The sequence below is a fragment of the Calidris pugnax genome, unplaced genomic scaffold (assembly GCF_001431845.1).
Source record: "Calidris pugnax isolate Ruff unplaced genomic scaffold, ASM143184v1 scaffold54, whole genome shotgun sequence".
Lineage (NCBI taxonomy): Eukaryota > Metazoa > Chordata > Aves > Charadriiformes > Scolopacidae > Calidris > Calidris pugnax.
The window spans coordinates 2,379,145-2,403,630 of NW_015090864.1; the positions used below are offsets into that span (position 1 = coordinate 2,379,145).

Sequence of the window (24,486 nt, forward strand, 5' to 3'; positions counted from 1 at the left end):
ATTCTATGATTCTATATAATGCTGTGAGGTCTTTTCCCATTGGTTATGGAATGGGCTGGAGGGTGTTATGTCAGGGTGAATGTGGGGAAGGATGGCGATTTGCTTAATTTCTCCTACACTGAGGTCTGCTACAAGGAACTGCTATCAAAATCATGAATCCGTGAGATCTCCAATGCTATCCACCATCATGGATGGGGGTTTTGCTAATGGACCAATTGGCACCTTCAGAAAAAAAGTACACATTCCCTTCTGAGGGACAGCCTATGGTGGGATTACTCCAACCAAATCTAGCTAGCTGCATCTGATCTATAGATTTAGTGAGACAAGTCCATAGGGTCCAGGGTGTGATTTATGTCATTCTGAAGTCAGAACTGTCTGCAAACCACATCACTCACTGCAATCATAACAAAATGACAGAATAAGAATGACATGGAAAAGCCTAAATATTGCTGGGGACACATTTATCTGCCGAACCTCACAACACTCACATGATCGAAGGTGCATTTTTAGGAGAACGTTAATGTAAATTGGTCCACATTCATGTTTGGAATAGATTAGCAGAAGCCATCATAGACAATTTCACCCAGATACAGCTCATCTAATCCAAAATGTTGACAGCGCAAGTAATGGTAGCTGAAGAGAGGCACTTTTAAGGTGCAGTTCCTGAGACTTATTTTAGGCATCGACTTTAGGATCAAAAGAATTGTACTCCATGAGCTACACTGACTAAACCTCCACTAGCTATAAAAGGAGACTAGAGTGAATTGCTCAGATAGAGATGCTTATACTCAGTCAGGTGCACGCTGCCCTTTCAGTTAGAATTAAAGTGGCCCTAATTATGTCTAGTGCACTTCATTTTTAAAATAAATTCAGGCAGTCTGAATGAAGGTCACTTTAATTTGGAGTTAGAATGTTTAAATAGCGGCTTAATGTTGTTTAACTAATCTTACATAATTAGGTTTTGTTTAATCTGGATTAATTTCCTGTAATTTTTCTCTGTAGGTAATTTTAGTATGCAAAAAAAAAAATCTGTTAGGTATTACATATCTTTTAAATTCACACTCTGTTTTACTTGGCACAAAATTGTAGAGCTTTAAAGCCTCCAGAAAATGCAAAGAACTCTGTATTTTTATTAAGAATTGCTGGAGCTGTGTGGGAATATATAGTAAGAAGAATTGGTATCCAGCCTGGTTAAATCCTTTGGTCTCTATCTCATTGTAAATGCTATTTATTAACAGAGTAAATAAGATCAGTTTTATGCAGATAGAGTAAAACCATAAAACAAGTCAGTAGCCCTCCGGAAATGTGTTAGCATGGCTATAAATCAAAAACACTATGAGAAATCTGAGCCGCTTCTTTTACTGAAATAAGGACAAACCAGGACACATTTGGAAAGAGAGAAAGCACAGGAGAAAAAGGAGTTAACCATATGCTGTAAATGCAAGAAGCGAGGGCGCACACAGTGAGTACATAATCAGCACCTGATTCTGTAAGTCTCTGGAGTGTTTTCTCATAAAAGTTTTTTCCAATTACTATAGTTTGGCTGCTTGAATAAAAGCATGAAGGAGCATTGCGGGATCGGATCCTATTTACTCGCATATATATCCTTGGATAGCTCTAGTATCTGCCTCATTTATTTGCTGCTTATGTCAAGTATCAAAGGCAGCTGTTAGGTTAAAGAGGATGAAAAACAGATCCTGAAGTCAGATCCTAAAAAAAGAGTTTTTAGAGTTTTCCTGTGGGAAGGCTAATGGCTATGTTTATTAAGTATCTGTTGCACCAGCATATTTAGGGTCAATTCTGCAGGATGCAAAGCTCTGCTCTGAGCATAGGATCCTGAGCTGCTCTGCTGGTGTCTTTGTTACACACAGGATCACAGGGCCAAACTGCATCAGGGTCTGTTCACAAATTCCCTGCAAATATCCAGACCAAGGCATTGGGAAACAAAGAGGGTGAGTGACTGGCCTAAGCTGATGTGACCTGTGTGTCTTCAGGGAGACCTCGGAGCGTTTCCTGGTCCATGGTGGAAGGGAAAAACCTCTGCTCTTCTCTGACTGCCTTTGGGGTTAGGGCAGAATGGCTGGGTTACTAAAACTGCTTTCCTTGCCCTTCCTTGGAGATAAAGGAAGGAAGAATTAGAAAGGAAAGAGAATTGAGTCCATAGGCTTACCCAACATCGAAAAAGTAAATCCTGACAATCGTCCAAGCAGTGATGAACAAGGAGGGGGCACCTGACAAGAGAAGAGATGGTGTTACCTTCAGAAATCATTGTCAATGCTTTCAGGGCTGTTCCCCTCCCTCCTCTCCATCCCTCCCAAGTGACCAAGGTGGTGCCTTCCCTCAAGAGTGGGCAAATGATTCATGTTTTCAATGCTCGCATGTCAAACAAGCAACATGTTGCCTTTCTCTCCCACTGGCCTTGTAAGATGAGTTTCCTGTAACTGCTCCCTGGCAGATTTATCCTCCTGTTGCAGTGCCCTCAGAAAAACTTCTGATGGTGAAATGCAAGGAATTGGAAACACGTTAAACATCTGCAGTGTGGACACACATATCTAAGCCAATCATTACACTCTTTAGCATCAATGGGTAGAAATGTGTACTTCTAACAGAAAGTTCATCTGAGTTATGTTAGATGTTTGCTTTAGGACAAGAAATATGCCCTTGGACTACCTTGACTTTATTGCCTGGATCTCCACTGACTATAAAGGGAGCCTGGAGTGACAAGCTCCCATGTAGATGTCTTTTGCTGACCAGATGAACCTGCCTCTGCTCCTCATTCCATGATCTTCTGCCTGACTCGGGTGGTCTTGTTCCAGCCTTGTGGTGCCTCTTCTCTCTGTCTCATGCCTTTGATTAGATTTAGATTGGAAATACTCCAGGAAGGACATGTCACTTTGTTTGGGATTAGTCACAGGATTGCGTATTGTTTATTACCAGTGATTTCTGAGTGCAATGGTAATACAAACTGTCAGAACTGCAATAAGTATGTCCAAATTATTAATTCCTGCATGATCCATTTCACATCCATCACTGATGATCTTGCAAATGACGGATGACTGAAAGGCCAAAAGATCCTTCAAGCACCTGTCATTTTCTTGAATTGCCCTTCCTCACCCAAAACCTGTGAAATATGTTGCCAGTGCAAAGGATTTCCTTTGATTTAAAATCATTAGATTCATACATTTTTCTTTAAAATCTGCCAGCTGAAGGAAAGGGTATCTCTGCACAAGGACAGGTTTAAAGAGGGTCTGACCTGATTAACTGCATCTGAAACAAGGCCTGTAAACATCATTTCTTCTTGTGCTTATAGCACAGAGAATCATGTCTCTTCTGCAATGTGAGCCCAAGCGTAACTCCTGTCCCTTTCCTGGATGGAAGTTACTCTATAGCTAACTGGTCAAATCCTCAGCCTGGGCATACCCCTCTACATGACCCTATTTTATTTTTTCTTTTCAAGATTTTTCCCTGCTCTAATTAGTTCTCAGTTTCAGCTATGGGGAGCATGTATAATAAGCCATTTTGCTTACTAATATGTAGATTTTTCAGCTAAATGGCTTAAATGAGAAAAGACATCTCTGTTCCCTCTTTGGAGAAAGAAGAGAAATTGATCTGGTAGGATTAATTTGCATAAGTTAGCAATTCAGCTCTGAGTTACTTTGTTAAGAGTTTCATTCTGTCTTCCTTGACATTTTCTTATTTTCTTATTTTATTTTATTTTAGTGTTTGAGACTAGACTCATATTAAAGCTGGAGAAATCACAAACGCAGGAAGCAGAAGGTTATCAGCATTAGCACACAGGCAATGGAATCTTAGGACAGTTAGCTGGCCTGAATTCAGCAAGAAAAAGAGAGAGTGATGGATTGCAGTGGCTCGTTCAGTCCAGGAATCCTGCTTTGCTGGGATCCATCCTTACAATTTAAGGTCAATGCATCATGTCAACTTTAGGATCCCAATCAGGATCAAAGGACTAAATGACTACAAAGGTGATGAGGAGTTTCAGGCCCATAGTCCTTAAAGACACTGAGGTGCTCAACTATCAATGAACCCAGCACAAGCTAAATTCTTAAATACCTTTGGGGATTTAGGCTAATGCTGTTAAACTCCTCTGGCCATCACTTGATCTTGCTCCTGGTTGCACAATTCGTGGCAGCAAGGTAACACAGATACTACATCTCTGTCCTGTCTGAGCCCCCTGGTTTGTGGATTAAATTGCTGTTTAAAATGCCTGCCAGTATCACATCTCGGGATTCAGTTTTGAGAAGATGCGTACCCCAGCCAATCAAGATGTACCACCAGAAGTACTTCCTCTCTGAAAAGAAAGAGATGACCAACAGAGTGTGAAGGTACAACCCTTCCACCAGGAGCCAGAAGAAGTTGGCCATGACGCAGTACTGGAAGAAAACCATCATGGCTTTGCAGCCTACCTGGAAGAGAAGAAGCGAACAATGGTGAAGTGCAGCATGCTCCAATAGTAAACACACTGAATTACCAGTCAGCCTTGTTCTGCGTGTAGCTTGGGGATTTTTTTTTGAAGCACCTGAAGCCCTTATGGAATGAATTCCACGGTAAAAAGCTGAAAGCCCTACCAAACTTGCTCTGGGTAGACACTCTTGGCATGTGTTAACCGCTGCATGGTGCTGCTCTCTGTGGGTTTTGGACGTATACCTGTAGGAGGTTGGCTTAAAGGTAGAGAGGATGCTAAAAAAAAATTTAAAAAAAAAAAAAGTCTGTGTGAATTAACCCTTGAAGGCCAAGTCCAGTTGTAATCACTCCATGGCCTGGCAGATATTGCAAAAACTAAAAGGGTTTGAGACAGAGGTTTGAAGAAATCAAAGTCTGCAACTAATTATAAATACCCAGTTAAGAAAAGAAGGACTGAGTTTCATATTTTTAAAATAAAGAAAAGGGTAAGGAGGATAAGCAGGGTAAACATTAATGAGCATGGACAGATTTGATTGCATTGGAAGAGGAGACATTTGAAAAGGGAAGGAGGATTGTTTTTCTTCAGGAAATGAATAATTAAACACTGCAACTTGCTGTGTGAAGATTTGACTGCAGCACAGTTGACTGGGAACAGTGAACTTACAAAAGGAAAAAAAAAAAGGGAAATTTATCTCTGAGACTCTGGGGCCAAGCCCACTGCAAACCACCTGAAGGTAGACATCAGCTGCCCAGAGAAGTACGTCAGCCCTGGCCATTGCCCCAGCAGGGGATGTAACAGATCCAGCTGAAGCTTTACAGGAGGTCATTGGTGGCATCATTACACACAGCCACACTCTCTAAGCATCCTTGAGATGCTGGCTCAGCAACAGCCTCCTTGCTTTCAGCGAGTCTGCTTGGATAGTACCCCACACTTATTGGGGCAAGGGCACGAGAATCTGACTTCTGGCATGCTTTGGTTAGTTGCCCCAGTGCTCTGCATGTGCAATATGTTGAATTCAGAGCAATAATTGATTTGCACCAGTGTCAAGCTCACGCTTCCCCCTTGCTCCCCTCTCCTGCTGAAAACAGTTGCTATGAAACACACCGGTTAAAAAGGCAAGTGTGGAAAGTGTTTTCTCGATGCCACATGTTTTGGAGAGGGACTTGTCCCCACCGATCGCTCAAAATTAATTCAACCCTCCCCTAGCACCCGCCAGGATGTCACACTGGGGACCCTCATGGGCTCCTGCTGATCGATTTATACGCACACCAGCTGCCCCCTGTGAGGCAGATGGCGTAAGTGGAGACTTGCCGCAGGGTGGTGATGGGGGAAGGAGGAGGCAGAGCAGGCAATTAACTCCCAGGGAGGGAAGGTGACACAGAGCTGAGCTGACAAGGGCTGGGGATACGGCAGCATCCTCCCTATGGCATCTCTATGCTCTTTGTTTCTCCCTGCTGTTGTGTGCATATGGCTGTGTGACATCGACACACACCTCATTTCTGTTGCCCAAAGCCTGAGGGCTTGCTCGATGCATCTGCAGCCTGTGGGGATTCGCTGGTGTGAGAGTTCTCAGCCCTCTTGGGGCTACCGAATTCTTTTATGGTTTCACTATATCAGCATTTGGCCCTAATTCTGCAGCTCACAAGTGAGACACAAGGTTTAAGGAAGCAATTTTGATGCACCTCAACCACATGGATTTGCTTTGGGGACTACACGTTACGGAACCGTTTCTGGATGGTTGCATTGAAGCTACGGCAGAGGCATGAGGCTGGAGCACGTCACAAGGAACTGCAATACTTCACAGGATCAGGAAAGGCTGCTCACAAAAACTGAGTGTGATTTCTGCCCAACGGAGCATCTCAGGCAGGAATCCCCAGCTTAAGTTTGCAGAGTTACTGCTGCTACAGAGAGAAAGCTATGCTGAGCTAAGGCTGTGGCAACAGGAGCACCAGGTTTGGGTCCATCATCTTTTCTCCCAGTAGTAGCAACTTTTGTGGTAGTTTCTGGCCCTACCTCTTTCCTTAACATGGTGGTGGCTTTTTACAGGTGGATCAAGCATATGGGCAGCAGCTGGGTTTTTGCAACTTCTTCTCTAAGGAACCTGTAGCAGATCAATTCTTTGGTCCATGCTGAGGGACATTTGGCTATTTGAGCAACTGCTACTACCCCAGGCATTTTTTGTTTTACCTGGAGTAAAGGATTTTTACAGATCATTTTGAGCATAAGGCAATAACGTGTTGCAGCCAGGAATCTCCTATGACACAAGGATGTCCTGCGCTGGAGCAGATTTGCATGATCTGTCCTGACTTACAAATTAAATCATGGTATTTTCTTGTTGCCTGGACTTCTTGCTACTGTTGCCTGAGGTGGGCAAGTTTAAACCGGATCAGATATTTCTAAGAGAGCTACAGTTTCGCTGTTGACTGCAGTGTCGTTCTTCCATTGAATTCTCTTTGATGGCCAACTCAGTGACACATTTGGAAAACAACCCTTCCTGGCTTTTGAGAAGCAGCTTTTATTAATGCAGCACTTGGTAATGGGTCTCTACCTTCCTGATCGATCGGCTTCAGCGTCAGAATGGCTGTTATAACGCCAGGAAACAAAATCCACATTTATATAAGTTGCTTTACCCTTTAGATGACAGACACTAGGCAGAGATGAGCTATTACATCTCACAGAAGACTTTTTTTCATAAAGAGCAGACCTCATGATGCGTCAATGTTGAAAGACTAATACAGGCTATGTTTAGAAAAGACATTTTCAGCAGGAAAAAGGACGTTACAGCACAGCATTTTCCACTCTCTCCCTTTCCACTATCTCATTTACAACAGCCTGTTTCCCTGTCTTTCTTCAGGGAAATTGGCCTGCTCATGCTTGCACAAGGTGTTGCAGTGCAATGATCTTCCTTGGCTTTGTGGATGCCATATCTACCCAAGTGGCTCCTCTCTGCTTCCCCTCTTTGGGACTGTATTAAACATTGGCCATTTGCTTTTCCCATCGAACTCCCCTCCCTTTTCACATGCACTGCCAGTGACTAATCACTGAGATGGATTCTGCCTCTAGCCAATGAGGGATGGAAATCTCTTTGACCCAAAGAAGCACCCTTTTGCTTCTCTTTAAATTTCTCATAGTCAATAAGAAAATAAAATCTTCATTATTGTAGAAGTTTACTTGTGGATGAGATGACACATGTACATTATACATGTACATGCCCTACTGTATGGGCCAACCCTCCTTTGCCTCCTTTACTTGTGGATGAGATGACGCAAGAGCATACCTACTGTATGGGCCAACCCTCCTTTGCCTCAGTGTGCCCACCATCTATGCTATAAGCATCTACATTTAGGACTGTTTAATCTCAAAAGAAGACACTACACAAGATTCTGCTGCTCAAAATTAGACTGATAGTGTCATTTTAGTCACTGTCAGGGATTGTCTGAGCTTCCACCCATTGCTCCTGAAGGATGGAGGTCTCCTGTGCACACCTTTGGGATATTCAAAGGCATTTTAACGGGTATGAGATGCCCATGGTTAGATGGCAGAAGTCTGCCCTTTATGAAGAATCCTTGCTGAGCTAGCAAGACAAGGGAAAAAATGGACATATTTGCACTTTACTACTGTCCTGACAGGCTGTTTTCCTCAAGTGTAGACAAATCTTTGAAATAATTTCTATTATTTTGTACTTTAGATGGATATTCACACCTGTATGAAGTAGATGCAAAATACTATCTTGCTATATTGTATTGAGTCAAGTTCAGAGCTTTGTGGAATGGTGGGAAAAACAACAGAGCTACTCACAGCACAGGCACACATGCTGCTGTGAAAAACACAGACCATTTTGTCAGATCATAGGAAGAATGCACTCAGTATGCAGCCAGGCTTTCTGAGAAGCAAAAAGAAGGAATATAAGGGTGGGAAAAACAAGACTGAGCAGTGACCCTACCAGGCTTCTGCTCTGTGCCTTGTATCACTTTATACGTTCAAATAACACTATTCCTGAGAAAAAAACATCTTTCTTGTAAAACTGATGTAGTGATCAGCTGACCCATATAGAAAAATGCAGTTCAGATGCTGGAGGCAGTAATTAACTCAGAGCCGAATCTGTCATTGCATTAAATACACATATGTCATACTCCTCAGTGATAATAACTCTGCTCGAGGTATCCCTGCTAATTAATAATTGCTAAGGATTGTCAGTCTTGACCAGCTGCTGAATTTCTCTGGCTCAATATAGGCACCTTAGTTTGACAGGAGTTGGTCTGAAGTTTTGAGGGGGAGGTACACACACACAACCAACACATGTGCATGCATCAAAAGTCTACAAAAAAAGGTCAATCAGCTCCACAGAAATGGTGCGGTGCATCACAGAGTATCACTGCACCACCACAAGTCTCCCTTGTCTCCTTTCCTGGGGAAATGGTGTGTTACAGCTTTAGGACTTGGGTCAAAGAAAGATTTTAGATCAAAGAAATATGAAGGGGCACTTGAGTCATTGATCATACTCCCACTAGACCCACCATAGCTGGCCTCAGAATACATCACGATGCAAATGGTCTGCTTGAGTCTCATCACCCCAATCGTGGGGATCCCCATCAGGACACCTGACCTGTGTCTCTCTCTCCTGTACCTCGATGAGGCCCCTGTACATCCACCATGTTCCCCTCTCGTACCCTTAAATTCTGTGGCTTCCTGCAGGAGACCTAATCTGTGCCTCTCTCTCCTGTATGTCAATGTGGCCCCTGTACATCCACCGTGTTCCCCCCTCGTACCCTTAAATTCTGTGGCTTCCTGCAACATGGAAGGTTTGTGGCAGGACACCAAGACATATTTAAGTAATTTAAAAGATATATTTAAGATATTCATATGTAATCTTGGGCAACGCTGCAGCTCCTGGCATTATTTATGAAATTGGAACAGTGCCTTCAGTTCAGTCTCCAGTGCCTTAGGCAAACTGGTGGGCTGAGATTCACCCCAATCAATCACAAAACCTGTAAGCCTCAAAATCCCCCTCAAGGTACTTAGGTCCTTTTACCTGGGCTACCCACTACTGATGCAGGAGGAAATGATTTACAGAGAGATTTCTGCAGGTCTCTTCATCAGAAGACAGATGAAAACTCATTTTCTCAGTGACAGATTTATCCAGCACTTTTCTTTTATGTTGCCCTTAAGACATGACCTATCTGAAGGGCTAGTTGCTGAGTGACTCATGCTGAATTTGCCCAAAGCAACAGCTGCTCTTCTCCCCAGTCTGGTCAAGTAGGCTTCCTCGATCTTATTTAAAAGCTTTTTATAAAACCCACTCATGATCCTGTACCTGGAAGACAGTGGAGCAAGTACCACCTGCTTTGGAAATGCTGAAATTTGGGTCTTCAGGACAGGCCTAACCCTACATCTCCATAACTATAGTGACAATTTAGACCCTGATCTCATAATCATAACTAAATTCAGGAGTGCCAGTCTTGAGCTGATTCCCACTCCACACATCTAAATCGGGTTGAATCCCATCCCAGCTCTTTCCTGTTGAGATGTCCACCTCAGCCAAGGTATGATGTAATCTGTAATGAGGATGCAATAACCAAATAATTGCTCTGCTTTTCAGATCAGATGAATAATCCCCCATCTCACTATGCTGGCACTAGAATTCATACAACTGACAAATTCCCAATCATTTTATAATCTAAATATTGTACAGCACCATCCATAGCTCTGCATTGTCCATTAATTTCTGTTCATGTTGCATAGAGACCTGGTCTGCTGGGAGGTGTCCCTGCCCCTGGCACGGGGGTTGGAACTAGATGATGTTTAAGGTCCCTTCCCATCTAAACTACTCTATGATTCTATGTCAGGGTAGACTTAGTTTCCTAATACATTTTTGTTTTTCATGAGGTACTTCTCTCTGCTTTTAGCTTCACTTTTATAAGATCGGTTACTTCCTGAAAAAAAAAAAATAAATATGTGAGGAGTGGATACACTATACTGGCCTAGATATTTCTGCCTCTGTTAAGAAAGGAAGAGTGAATTTTGCTTAGGATGATGCTGCCCAAGCCAGTATTGTTTACTGAAAACAAAAAGAAAACTTCGCTTGCCCACTTAAACGGGTATTTTTCTTGCCCGTGGAGTGTAGAGCAACCTTCTTTTACAAATCACCTTCCCAGAGACATGAGAGGTGTTTTTTCAGTAGTGACTGGTGATCCTGGCTTAGACCTTTCCTGAGGAGGTGGCTAAGATACAATATTGTATCTTAGCTCCAGGCTATTTCATTCCCATGCTCAAGGCTGTTGACTTTTACATATTATCTTTTCTCTACTTAGTTGGCTTTGACAGGAGAGTGGAAAAGAATGCCACGCTCCTGCAAGAGAAACTGTAGTAGAGAAGACATACCCAGAAGTGGACTTGGCAAACTGAAAATGTGAATATCAATTTTTTGTCTCAACTTTCTGCTACTGTACCTAGTCTTCTGCAGAGACAATCTGGCTACACAGGGTAATGGTTTGACCCTACAGAAGCCAACAGCAAAGCCCCTGATGACTTCAACAGGGCTTCGTGCTGGAGGCCTAATTTGCAGAAATTCAGCATGATGTCAATGGAAATTGTTGACAGAAATAAAACAGCTTCTTACTGGGTTATTCTGTTCCTCCAAAAAAATGAGCCCTTAGGTCAAACCAATTTGCTGAGACTAAAAAAAAAAAAAAAAGGAAAAGAAAATAGAAAAAGTGTTAACTTACCCTTGGCACACTCAACCTTTTGTGTAACAACAGAGAAAACAAATTAAAAACAAACAAACAAACAAGACTGCCTGGCAAAAAGCCATCACTTTTATTTCTTCCCTCATTTTAATTGCAGTTGTAGACTAGATTCAAACAGGTTAGCAAGAAAAAAGACCCACAAGGTTTATGTTCTACCATGAAAAGGAATCAAAGTCTGTTCAAACAAGAAATCACCTCCTAAATCAATTGGGTGTCTTTGACTCCTTCCCTCTTTCCCTCTCTATCACGGAATCTGGCAAGCAAGTAATTTTAAATGATAAATTGCTACACTGGTGCTGAGCTCTTCTATAATTCTTCAATTTTTCCTGGGAGATGCACGGAAATTTTGGGTGAGGTTTTAACACTATCTATGCATAAAGAAATTTGACTAAAGAAATCCTTAAAATGCCATCTTGATAGAAACAAAGTGGCTTCTGATTGACGTAACCTTCAGTTTGTGAGGGCCTAAGTTCTCAAGTTCAAAGCCTCGGTTAAAGCAATTTCTCACCTATAGGAATTATAAGAAAGAAAAAAAAAAAGTCTTTAAAGACCTTCATGGGAATAATAATCTTATGTCTTGGATGGACTCTTTAGCTCCCACTGCCCTTAGTGGCCTAAGTCAGTGCTGGCAGATGGATCAACGTAACTGAATTCACGGTCACCATCTATCTCAGGCAGAGAGATAAAAGACCTCAAACACACATTTTCCCTGTTAACATGCTGCTCTGCATCAATGGTGCCCCAGAAACATTATGCAAGAGTGCTCTTAAGCCTTGGCAATAGCAAATTAATTCAATTTATCTTAACCCGCTTTCCTCTAGGTCACAATGCATTACATTTTCACGCGCCCATCATTGCCTAAGAGCACACACTGGAATACTTACTCCATGTCAGCTGTCACTGGGCAATTTATTAAGCCATTATAACCTGGATTTGTGTCTGAGCTTGTTGATTTGTTACCGCTTTCATAAAGCAGAAATGCTATTTCTGGCCTGATGAGCTGTGCTGTACAGCCATACATACATGCGCACACACACTACTTCAGCAAGCTAAGTCTGGCCTGCTTCCATCAAGACTGTGGAAGGATGGAGATATCAGGAAGAAGCCATTGGGCTCAATCTCCATGTCTTTTTCCTGTGCCACCACTTCCATTTACACCAAGGTTGGGCCACTACCAAACCTAGATAAAATCATGGAATTGTTCTAAGTTGGAAGAGACCTTTAAGATCATCAAGTCCGACCATCAACCTAGCACTAAGTTACCGCTAAACTATGTCCCTCACCACCACATCTACACGTCTTTTAAATGACTCCACCACTTCCCTGGGCAGCCTGTTCCAATCTTTGACAACCCCTTTGGTGAAGAAATTTTCCCTAATAATCCTATCTAAACCTCCCCTGGCACAACTTGAAGGCATTTCCTCTTGTCCTATCATTTGTTACTTGGCAAAAGCGACTGACCCCCCCCTCTCTACACCCTCTTTCAGGTAGTTGTAGAGAACAATAAGATCTCCCCTCAGCCTCCTTTTCTTGGATAGAGAAAAGAATATTAATAAGAATAATTAAGAGTATTGATAATAGAGTATTATTTCTCTCATTAGAGTATAATTTCTCTAGCAATAGCTCAACCCATATAGACTCAAAAACCCCATGAGATAACCTTGGCCTTTCTTTGTGCTTTCACCTCTTTAATTCCAGCTCAAAGCCAGTTGAAAATGGCAAGGCATTTAAAAGTTTCTCTCTGCTAATACGGAAGTTACATAAGGCAACCTCTGGTTTATGTGCCTGCAACACAGCAAAGCATGGCAGGGTCAGATCCTGCAGCTGCAGAAACCTTGCAAACTCTAGTAAAATAAACAGAGCTGTACCAGTTTACATCAACAAAAAATGCAGTCCACATGACTGCACTTCATGCCTTGTCCACTTCCCACGCAGGCTTCCTCAAATACAACACTGTTGAGTTCAGTCGGAAGCTCTAATGTCTGCTTTTCCTCACATAAGAAGCAAGTTTAAGCCCCGTGACTGTGATCCTCAAGGCGATTTAAGCATTTCTCTTCCGCTGATTTTAACAGGGGTTATGTAACTGTCAGTCTTTGAGGGACTTGGCCGTTCTATTTTGTCTCCTCGGAATTCTCATTTGATTTTTGGGGGCAGTCTTGTGAGCATTTCTAAGACGGTGATTAGCTCTAGCTGGTCTAGCCTCTGCGTCGGATGACTCAGAGTTGGGTTTGGACATAAAAATAGAATTATCTTGGTAAATGGGGTAACTGTCCTTATTTTGTGCTCATCAATCGCAGAGTAATGGCACTTCTGAACACATCTTCAGTAATAAGGCAAGTCAACCACAAGACAGCAACTAAAGGGAGAAGGTGATCAGAGTTTTAATAATGCCCTTCTGTGCACTTGTCCCATTTTCCCTCCTTATTGGCAATACTGTGTTGCTTTAAGGTGTCAGCTCAAGACTGGGACACTGTCGTGTCAGGCACAATAGGGTCACTTATGCAATGAAAGTTCCTGCTCCACAGCTCTTCCACAGTCTACCTTTTTGCCTTCACTCCTGGGTTATTTCCAGGAGCAGAGGAGAAGGCAAGAGGATAACTCATCCAAGCAAAACTGTATAAAATCATGTTAGAGCTTGGTCTCCATGATCCAGACCCTCTCAAAGGCTGCTTGATGTAAACAGTCCAAGAAGCAGAAGAGACATAACCCGGAATCTGATACTTTCTCCTTCAAGAAAGGGATCGCTTTATTCATCTTCTGTGGGCCTGTGGCCAACTCTCATGGAAGGAGACCAGCAAGAGCTCCCATCAAGCTCTCCCTCTGTCACTCCCATCAATTCTGTTGTGGAACTAGTTGGTGAATATCTTGTTTCTCTTCTGTGGAGGGATGTCCATGTTGGGCAATGTATAGCTGAAATCCAGCTTCTTCCCACTGCTCCTCTTTCTACTGCAAACCCCGTCTCTTGAAAACACAATCCCAATCCCATGGCATGGGCCTTTCTCACTTGCTAGCCTGGCATGACACCAGCACCAGACGCCACATGTCAGTGGTGTCTTGCTTGCCAACTCAGTGTTTCTGCCCCATGAAAACAGGCTGAGTTTTTCCCCCAAGCAGCAAGACTTTTCTTTCCTGCGGGAGTGGGTTTATCAAGAAAGATCAAGGAATTCAAGGAGGTTACGGGTGCCTACATCCCTCTGTAAACATCACCCAGTACATGGTGCATGCTCACATGGTGGCTCAGTGATGCTCATCACATGCATTGTGGCTGCATTGGCCCTGAAAGGTTACTGCCATATTGTCAGGCTCTGTGGACCACAGAAATTCCCAACAAACCTAATTTTTTAGTGTGTTCATGTTAAACTCAATACTAATCCAAAACTATTCGAGTTTAAAATGGCATAGAGTTAACACTGTAACCGGGGTTTCCCATACTGGGTAAAATGAGGTAAAAATGCTTTTGCAGAAAAGCCTATGAACAAGTTTTTGACTATATATACACCTACACATAGTGTAGTTCCTACTTGATTGGAGCATTAACCCATTTGTTGGTGGAGAGCTTAAAATATTTTTGTGTGGCTGGTGCATAAAACATAATTTTAAGTCTTCTTACCGTAACATGTAATGGCAAATTCAGGAATTTGGTTCCTTCATTAGAAATTCTGGGAGAGGTCTCTGTTCATTTGGATTTTATAGCCCTGAATCTGTTCTGGAAGGGGGATGCCTTTATCCTTTTTTCCTTCAAGGAACTAAGTGCTGTACTTTCTCTTCTAAGACACTTATTGCTATGGTTTTGCCCTCTTCTGAAACAGCACAGTGGTGAGAGCATTCAGTAAATTGAACTGGTTGTTCAAGTCTCTCCTCAGACTGAATGAGCTCAAGGCCATATCTAGCCATTATACACAAAACCTTCAGTAAATTGTGTATTAGGCCCTGGGTATAGGAATTCCAAAGTCAGAACTGTATCCAGCAAGTTCAAGGCACAAACAGACCAATTATTTAACCTAACTCCAGCCAACCTAACTCAACCAAACCCACACAAACACGTTGGATTTTATAAGTATTTCTGCAAACAGATGAATATTAGGAGAAGCCTTTTGACTGGATTTCATGTAGGTATTTTTTCCCTATGACCTACAAAGTTGTCCAAAACGTTGGGTCAAGACGGGTGCAGATTTTGCAAGGTGTTTGCTCAGCCTAGAGTGGCAGAGACTGATTTGTTCCACATACTTTTATAAGCCTTGTGTATCATCCAGCTACTCCCCGAGCTGACATTTAACATGAAAATCCTCTGATGGGGAGAAACACACACAGTGGTGGTAGCCACGGGTCTGCCTGAAAGCAGACTGGCTTCCTGGAGCTGCAGATTCTGCAGGACAAAGTCCTGTATTTATACACAGAAGTGTTTGTGGATGGACAGTTGAAGTGAACACTTCTCACACAGCTTTCTGCAGTTGTGCCTCAGTCACGACCCAGTGCAAACTCCCGCAGGGGTGAGAGGTTAGTTCAGACTTCATGGCTCATTGGGTTCTTGGCTCCTCTGCCAATTAGCACTGGCAGTTATCTGTGGCAGCAGATTGTGGCAATTCTTTATTCCAGTTTATATATCATCCTAACCATTCATGGACCTTCACAATAAAACCCCATTACTAAAGAATACAGATCCCAGTGAACCATAGAGGGGAAAATAACCCACAGAGGGTCAGTGCAATGGGAATGCACTCTGCTGCAGACTGTTCTCAGGGAAAAGATGGGAGTAGGCTGCTCTTTAGTATCAACTAAAAGGTGCTCAAGAAGAAAAGTCATTATAACAGCAGGGACAGGACTCAGTGTAAGGATTCAGAAAACTCAGAAGGCAAAGAAGAAGTTGGGTGGAGGGAAGAGAAGGAGAATCTTTCTTCTGGAGCTGTATGACATAAAAAACCCAGATCCAGAATGGATGTGCTGCAGTACTGTGCCCAGTCCCATGCTATTACCAGCAAGCAGCTCATCTAATGTTAGGAATTTATTTTGGAGGGTTCCTTTTTCTTTTTTTGGATGACTTCTGATTACATCACTTTATTTTGGTGATTTCAATTTCCTGCCTAAATTTATTCATGACTAGTGCCTCCTTACGTCAATATGGCCTTTAGATAAACAGCTCTTCTCCCTCCTTAATGTTTGCTCTAGATGATAACACTGAGCTTGAAAGTGAAAAAATATCCCAACTCTTTTATTCCCTTCATTTATCATCCCAGTGGGGAAATCTCACAGTTGCAGACAGCTAGCGTGGGATAGAGATCCAGATGATAAATAGACAAGGATGTCTACACATGGATTTCCTGCCAAAAGTCCTGCAGAGATCTGGTCGTTATAATCAGTGGAGATCAGAGAGCCATCCAAATGCAGGTACTTTCTTCAAAGCAAGGTGAAAAGCTCTCCAGTCTCCAGTGAGTATAGTAATTAGAGCTTGACTTACTATGGTTGGACTTTATACCTGTAGCTCGTGTATATGTACTACACCTAAAGTTATCTGAATCTGGATCTGACTCCCACCTTCATGAAGGAAACGGTTTAATTTAATCTCCAAATACAGGACTCCAAGTCTCCTTCAAGCAAGATAGCCAAGAAATCAGCACAGGACTGGGAGATGGAGACAGGATTGTCAAGAGCCCCAAAATCTTGTAGAGGCCCTCACAAAGGACCAGACGCTTATAAACTTTTAACCCTGACTGTTTACTTTATGTCTTTTGAATACAAATTAAACTGCAGCAACCATGTTCTTGTTTCTTTCAAATGAGAAAAAAAAAAAATGAAATCTTCCCAAAGTACTATCTCACATGCATTTGCAAGGTAATTTTTGGTGCATTAAGAGGGGCAAGAGAATAAGGTGGAAACTTCAATGCGTATGGCTACTTACTGAACTCACAAAGCAGTGTTCAGATTCTCCGCTTTCAAACAGGATGACATCTTTTATGAAGACTGCGATGGCTCTCATTATGAAGGACATGAAGAGATGCATATGAATATAATTTCGAGTACAGTGTAGTTTTCTGTTGGAAAGAGATGAAATAACATTTCTGAATAGCAAGGCTTCTCAAAAGCATTATTTGTCTGTTTACATGTTTCTTCTGCCAAGAGACAGACTTACAATTAAACATTAGAAACCCTGAGACAGACTATGTTTTGATGTAAATCACTGCAAATCCACTTAAGCCTTTTTAAAGCCACCAAAGATGGGGCAGTCCATACATCTGCAGCAGTGTTGCTGCATTTCCAATTCTCAGAAAAAAGGGTCAAAATACGGAATGACAGAAAACAGGTCCATCCCACTGCTCTCCATTGGAAAAGATAATGTTTCTGAGCAAACTATGCTCACGATAAAGGTCTGCTTTCTGCAGAATGTTTGTACTGCAATAATTCTTTTCAAAGTGAAATATTTCTTCAGGAAGAGAAAGAAATTCTTAGCAGCTGCTGCCAAAATTAACACATATTGCAGACTTTCTGGAGCAATACAACCTATATTCTCGCTTAAAAATGACTAGTTAATTATGATATTGAGAACACCACTGGGTTTTTATATTCCTTGCCCTCTAAGATTTTGAAGGTGAATTTTGATCAAGTAGGTCTTTTTTTTTCAAGCGAGACTTCACATCAGCTAAAGTGAAAGGCTTAATACTCTGGAAATGGGTACTTTGTACAGTCATCAGAACCACAACAGACCTCACTCAGCAACATGATCAAATTACCACCTCTTAATGAGTCACTGTGCATTGGCAGAGCTTATGTGCCTAATCTCCGACAATGGCAAAATAGTGTGACTGAGCTGAGTCCTCTCTACTTGCAGGTGAAGGCAAGTCAAATTCTGCTGTTTCCCACAAATGAGGAGTGTGAACTCTGGCAGTTTCACCAGCTTGGCTGGCACCTTGTACCTTGTGGAGATGAGATAATTTGCATGGGTGTCTGATTCACTCTTCCCTTGTGAGAGGAGTGGAGAGAGCCCGTGTGCTGAGAAGTGCAAAGATCTTGAAGGGTGAGGTGGGTGTTGGTAGAAGTGTGAGGGTTACCCTAGAACATATGCTGTTTCCTACAGCTTTCTTTGTGGGTGATGTCTGGACCAGACCGTCACACATTGGACAACCATACAACCCGCGTTTCAGGGAAGGCACTGGAGACTGGCATGAGGAGAGGGATCACACCTAGAAGGTTCTTCCATTTCATAGAGGTCTGCTTTTTGCTGTTCTCCCTACACATAAACAGCTTTACAATAGACTACCTTATATGCAGGCTTCTTCATTGTAGGCACCCCAATTTAGATACCTGAATTCATTATAATCCACAGAGACTGAGGATTAATTAATTTCCTGCAATCTAGGCATCTCATGGCATTTGATATGCTGTAGAGTATCTATCTGCCCATCAATCCATGAGGGCATGGATCTCCTGAAGGTCTAGAAGGTTCTTCTATTTCATAGAGGTCTGCTTTTTGCTATTCTCCCTACACATAAACAACTTTACAATAGATTACTTTATATGCAGACTTCTTCATTGTAGGCACCCCAATTTAGATACCTGAATTCATTATAATCCACAGAGACTGAGGATTAATTAATTTCCTGCAATCTAGGCATCTCATGGCATTTGATATGCTGTAGAGTATCTATCTGCCCATCAATCCATAAGGGCACGGGTCTCCTGAAGGTCCTGCATTATATCTGCTACCTGTGCACACATCTCGGAGGCTCCAGCATGTCTAAAATGGCTCTGGGTGCCTACATTTTGCCACAGAGCTATAGCAGTAAACTCTTCTGAAACAGATTTTGGAAAGAAGTTTTGGGGTGTTGCTGTGGACTGTAACAAGATGATGGGATAATGGCCTCTAATACAGAGATCCATCATGTAACAACCTACATTTAATGAGATAAATCCCACTTCAATAACTGAATTTGGGTTATAACTCTTGCACAAAGCCACAAATCACATATCAGAAAACAGTGATACCAAAAGATGGAGGAACTTTCCTCCCCTATCCAATTGACAATCACAGAACTTTTTGCATCCAGCTGTAACACTCATAACCTAAAGCTTAAATAATGACTATGTCCTTTGAGTCATCTCCCTACCTATATCTTTTTTGCTTACATAGTCTTACCTGAAAAGCCTATCCAATTGACAATCACAGAACTTTTTGCATCCATCTGTAACACTCATAGCCTAAAGCTTAAACAACCACTATGCCCTTTGAGTCATCTCCCTACCTATACCTTTTTTGCTTACATAGTCTTACCTGAAAAGACATAAAATGATCATAGCAGCCGTGAGAGCAATGAGTGATAAGGTATGTCCAATGGTGTAGCCGGTCTTGACTGTGCCATAGAACGCTGTTTGCTAATGTGAAGAAAAGAAACAAAACAGGTCTGTCAACGAGCTGCAAATGTGCGTTCCTAAAAACACCATGATTGAGCTTTTACTGACTTCCTTGGTGAGACAAGGAAATCATCCTACTCCATTATATACATCAAAAAAACCATCATCAAGAAATCATCCTACTCCATCCACAGACATAAAATGATCATAGCAGCCGTGAGAGCAATGAGTGATAAGGTATGTCCAATGGTGTAGCCGGTCTTGACTGTGCCATAGAACGCTGTTTGCTAATGTGAAGAAAAGAAACAAAACAGGATTGTCAAAGAGCTGCAAATGTGCGTTCCTAAAAGCACCATGATTGAGCTTTTACTGATTTTCTTGGTGAGACAAGGAAATCATTCTACTCCATTATACACATCAAAAAAAACATCATCAAGAAATCATCCTACTCCATCCACACATCAAAAGAAGCCTGGCCAGCAGGTCAGGGAGGTGATTCTACCCTACCCCCGCTGGTGAGACCCCACCTGGAGTACTGTATCCAGCTCTGGAGCCCACAGTATAAGAAGGACATGGGCTTGTTGGAGTGGGTCCAGAGGAGGCAGCAAAGATTATCACAGGGATAGAAAACCTCTGCTATGAGTATCTATCACAGGGATAGAAAACCTCTGCTATGAGGACAGGCTGAAATAGTTGGGGTTGTTCATCCTAGAGAAGGGAAGGCTCTGAGGAGACCTTATAGCAGCCTTTCAATACCTAAAGGGGGCTACAGGAAATATGAGGAGGGACTCTTCATCAGGGAGTGTAGTAACAGAATGAGGGGTAATGGTTTTAAATTGAAAAATGGTAGATTTGGATTAGATATTACAAAGGATTTCTTTACCCTGAGGGTGGTGAGGCATGGAAACACATTACCCATGGAATCTGCAGATACCCCATCCCTGGAGGTGTTCAGGTTGGACAGGGCTTTGAGCAACCTGGTCTAGTGGAAGGTGTCCCTGCCTATGGCAGGGTGGTTGGAACTAAGTGATCTTTAAGGTCCCTTCCAACTCAAACCATTCTATGATTCTATTGTTTTTATGATCCTCTTAAAAGATCTTCAACTCCTTCACCCTTAAAAATCACATTCAGTAGAGTACAGGACTCAAATACCACCAGAACGAATAATAAGAATGTATCCAGTTGCAGTAGAGCTTGGATCACTCCAAAACCAGGTTACAGTTACACAAGGGATAAGTTCATGCAGGAAGGAGTCTGATTTGACACTTGCAGAGACAGTTACATGGTTATAATCTTGTGGAACAAGAATGACTAATGTTCGGTTAAACAGCGCAGTGACACATCAGCTCTGAGGTGGTGAGTATGATGAGCTTCATCTTATTAAGGAAATTTGAGGACAGAACTGCTTTGGAAATTGGTTTGATTTTGTGGAAGCTAGATATTGTGTTTCAGCAAGTAAAAACTTCAAATGTTCTCATTGAAACCACAGATGAGTTAATTCAGAAATAGATGTTAAGTTGAAAATTATTTCGTGGCTTTTCTCTTTGACAGCACACAGAGGGAATCTCTGAGCACAGGGCACCACGGGACTTAAATCCAGCAGGGAATCCTGATCAAATGGGGAAGTAAGGCAACAAAATTCTAGCTCTCCTAAGGCTTTCCAGCAGCACTCTAAATCAATATATTTTGATTTTCGGCTTTAAAAAAGGACAAAAGATCAGTTGGTATTTGGGCATTTTTTTTATCACTGAAAAATACAAGTTTTTGTGAGAATCTAACTCAGTTTGTGCAAAATCTTATTTTTCCAGCACCTGACTGACCCTCCTCTGCCCTCCTTGCCACCATTTTCCATAAAAAAAATAAAACCAAAACCAGACCCACAAAGAGCAGTTTAAACAGAAAATCTAAATCCAACCTTGTTTGGGAAAACATTCTTTAATAACAGTGAGGGTTGACATTTTTATATGCTATTTTCATAGGCCTTGACAAGTACTCGGTACTTTACAGAACCAGTGAGGTTGAGATGAGTAGTAATCCTCTAGCATTTGCACAAGCCAGCTTGGAGGGGTGTTAAGACAGAGCTTTCAGAGAGTGCAAAGGTTACACTGGTCATATCTATATTGCTTCTTAGACCACAGATCTCAGAAATGGCTAAAAGCACGGTGTCTTTACAGCCCCATTCAATGAATTCACATTGCTTTGGGTCAGTAACTCTGAATACATAATCATAGCAAGGGTTTCAGCCCAATATATCCACCTGATCTTGCCCATATGATGCCAGGAGGCTGCTACGGTGATGAAGTCACCCAGCATGGTATGGTCACACCTAAGCCTTGCTCTTCTTCGCTGCATGGAGTGACTTTTATTGCAGCGGTTGTTCCACCTATTTACCCAACTGTCTTACAGATTCCACCCAAAGCTAACTAAATATAGTCTTGTTTCCAGTCTTGTTTGAATTTGGACTCCCAAAGGCAGCTGAGACTTTCCCAACAAAAGCAATTTTGAAAAGTTCCCTCATGTTGATTTTGTCTTTCTCTCGTTATCTAGATTCCCTCTTGAAGGCACCAGAGCAGAAGTGTTCCAAGAAAGACCTGACCAGCAGAAAGAAAGAGGTTGTGGTAGCGGACTGAGTTTGAGCAAGAGGATGTTCCACACTCTATTGAGGAGACCAGAGAAATGGGTGAAAGGAAATTAAGAGATATCATAGGAGATGTCAGAAGTGGGGTGGTGGATGGAAACTCTCCAGTGTGAATACAGGTATAGGCCTTTTGATTCTTAGAGTTTTTCACAGGAGCAAGTTATTCACAGAAAGATCTTGGTTTTATTCAACAAGCAATTCCCTGCCCTTATATTTTAGGATGACCAGACCTTCTTATGTACAAAGAGATGGCTCTGCATTCAGCTTTAATGTAGCATATGGGGTCATCTCTGTTCTGGAAACAGCACATAGACTTCCCACTCTTCATTTGCACTTGCTAATGACAACCACTTCTTATTTTACAGATATCAAAGCAGAGAATTTGACCCAAGATCATCAATGAAACTGGAATTTCACTCAGTGCTTGGTTTACTAAAATTTTCTTATAGGAAAAAACAGAGGGATTTAAAGAAGTGAAGAAAATGCATGCCCAGATGCCTGGGTTCTAGCTGTAGACCTAGACTGATTTACAGAATGCCTAAAAAATTTCATCATTTTCTCTCTGACTTCTAAAAGTTTTTGCTTAATTTCACAGGAGCACAACAAAAACAATTAGTTAAGGTAGATGCTAAACTGAGATTAACCGAGAATTAGCTTCCTTGGTTTCTGTTCAGTAACTTCTACATTTGCCCCTTGGTAACTGAGATTAGAATGTAAAACATTCATGTTTGTAAGAGAAAAAGAACAGAAATAGTACTATCAAGTCTTTCATGTTTTGGGCTCATGTCACCCATGTCAGCCTAAAGTCCTCTGGGCTGTCTCTAGAGTAAATGCACAGAAGTCTCTTTGGAAAGAAATGTGGGGTGAATTGACCTCTGGAGGTGTCTATTTTTTTCGCCATGTTCAGATAGAACCTGTGGGGATACCTAGGCTGGCCCCTCTCTGACGGAGACACATAAGGCCTCTGATGGAGGCACCCAAGGGAGTAGCTGGGCATCACGCCTGAAAATGGGACAACAAAACAACCTCTCCTTACCCCCATTTGTTAATACATGGGTTTTGATGGTCAGGTTAGAGAAGGAATCATCACTGCAAAGATCATAAGTGCATTATTTTGCACATGATCTGCTTCTTAGGGACTGCCAGAATTCACAACTAAAATCTTGCACGCAGCCCTTAGTTACTTTTCATAGTTTTCTCATTTCTGACTTGAGACCAGTAGGTGTTAAAAGTGCATGAAGTGTTTTAAGCCTGGAAAGTTATCAGTCTGTTCTGGACCTCATGTCCCATACAGCCTGCTGTTCTCCTTTTTTTCTATTCCCTTTACTTCTTCCTTCCAAAATTGACAGCCAGCTCAACAACAACAAAAATCTATTCTTCTTCACAGGCTAGTACTGCATGTTCACCCCCCTCAGCCACCTTTCACACAAATTAGACTTAAACAGCATGACAAAACTGCGGAAATAGAGAGAAAATAATTAAGAAAGAATTAAAAGAACACAATACGTGTTCTCTTGGTAACGCGGCACTCTGGCAACGCTGCAATCCATTGGGTAGCCAAAGCATGTCCCAGGAATTCCCAAATCCCCTTGGCAGCTGGAACATGAACCAGAGCTCTGGATGAAGGACCTTCCCAGAGCATTCCCATAACAATGGCTTTTGCAATGCGCAACTGATGCCACACAGCTTGATCTGAGAAACGGGACACTTGAGCTTGTGAAGTGGTGGCTGACCTCAAGGCAAACTAAGGCTCTCTTCACTAGAGCCCTGACATTCTTTGTGCAACTTTCCTTTTGCAATTTTCTGGGTTCTTCCACTATTAAAGCTGGCTCAGTTCTGTTCAGATTCTCCATTAACTCTGTAAGTGCCTTGGTGCTGTGTGACCACACTCAAAGACCTCTCACTATAAATATTCATTCATTATTGAGATTCCTATGTCTAACATTCACAAACACTGACATGTATCATACAACAGGAAAAAAAGCATGGGCGTAGGTTTAATATAAACACATGGTTGCAGTGAAATGTAGTTCTCTTCTAGCATAAGAGAGCCTGCCCAGGGAAGTGGTTGGGTCACCATCCCTGGAGGTATTTAAGAAACATGTAGATGTGCACTTCAGGGCACGCTTTAGGGGTTTTTTGTGTGTGTATGGTTGGACTCGGTGATCTCAGAGGTCCTTTCCAACCCTGAAAATTCTGTGATTCATAAGCTTTTTCTCATTAACTACAGGGCAGCTATAGGTGTCTAGTTTAGACTAGTTGTTGCACTTCTAGTTAGCTGAAGTGAATTGTGCTTCTAAAAATATTTGTTATCCTCTTTAAACTTTACCCTTTGT

The 24,486-nt window shown here is 42.1% G+C and overlaps 1 protein-coding gene across 1 annotated transcript in view; it reads right to left on the minus strand.

The window, feature by feature from the left end:
- VIPR1 (vasoactive intestinal peptide receptor 1) overlaps positions 1–24,486 on the minus strand; it is a 108,027-nt gene that overhangs the window by 12,983 nt on the left and 70,558 nt on the right. Inside the window, exons 5-8 of the mRNA XM_014945125.1 lie at positions 19,433–19,533; positions 17,066–17,198; positions 4,271–4,424; positions 2,171–2,231 (exon numbers count right to left, since the gene is read on the minus strand). Of these exons, the coding sequence (XP_014800611.1) occupies positions 2,171–2,231; positions 4,271–4,424; positions 17,066–17,198; positions 19,433–19,533 (449 nt within the window). The remainder of the gene's footprint in view (positions 1–2,170; positions 2,232–4,270; positions 4,425–17,065; positions 17,199–19,432; positions 19,534–24,486) is intronic.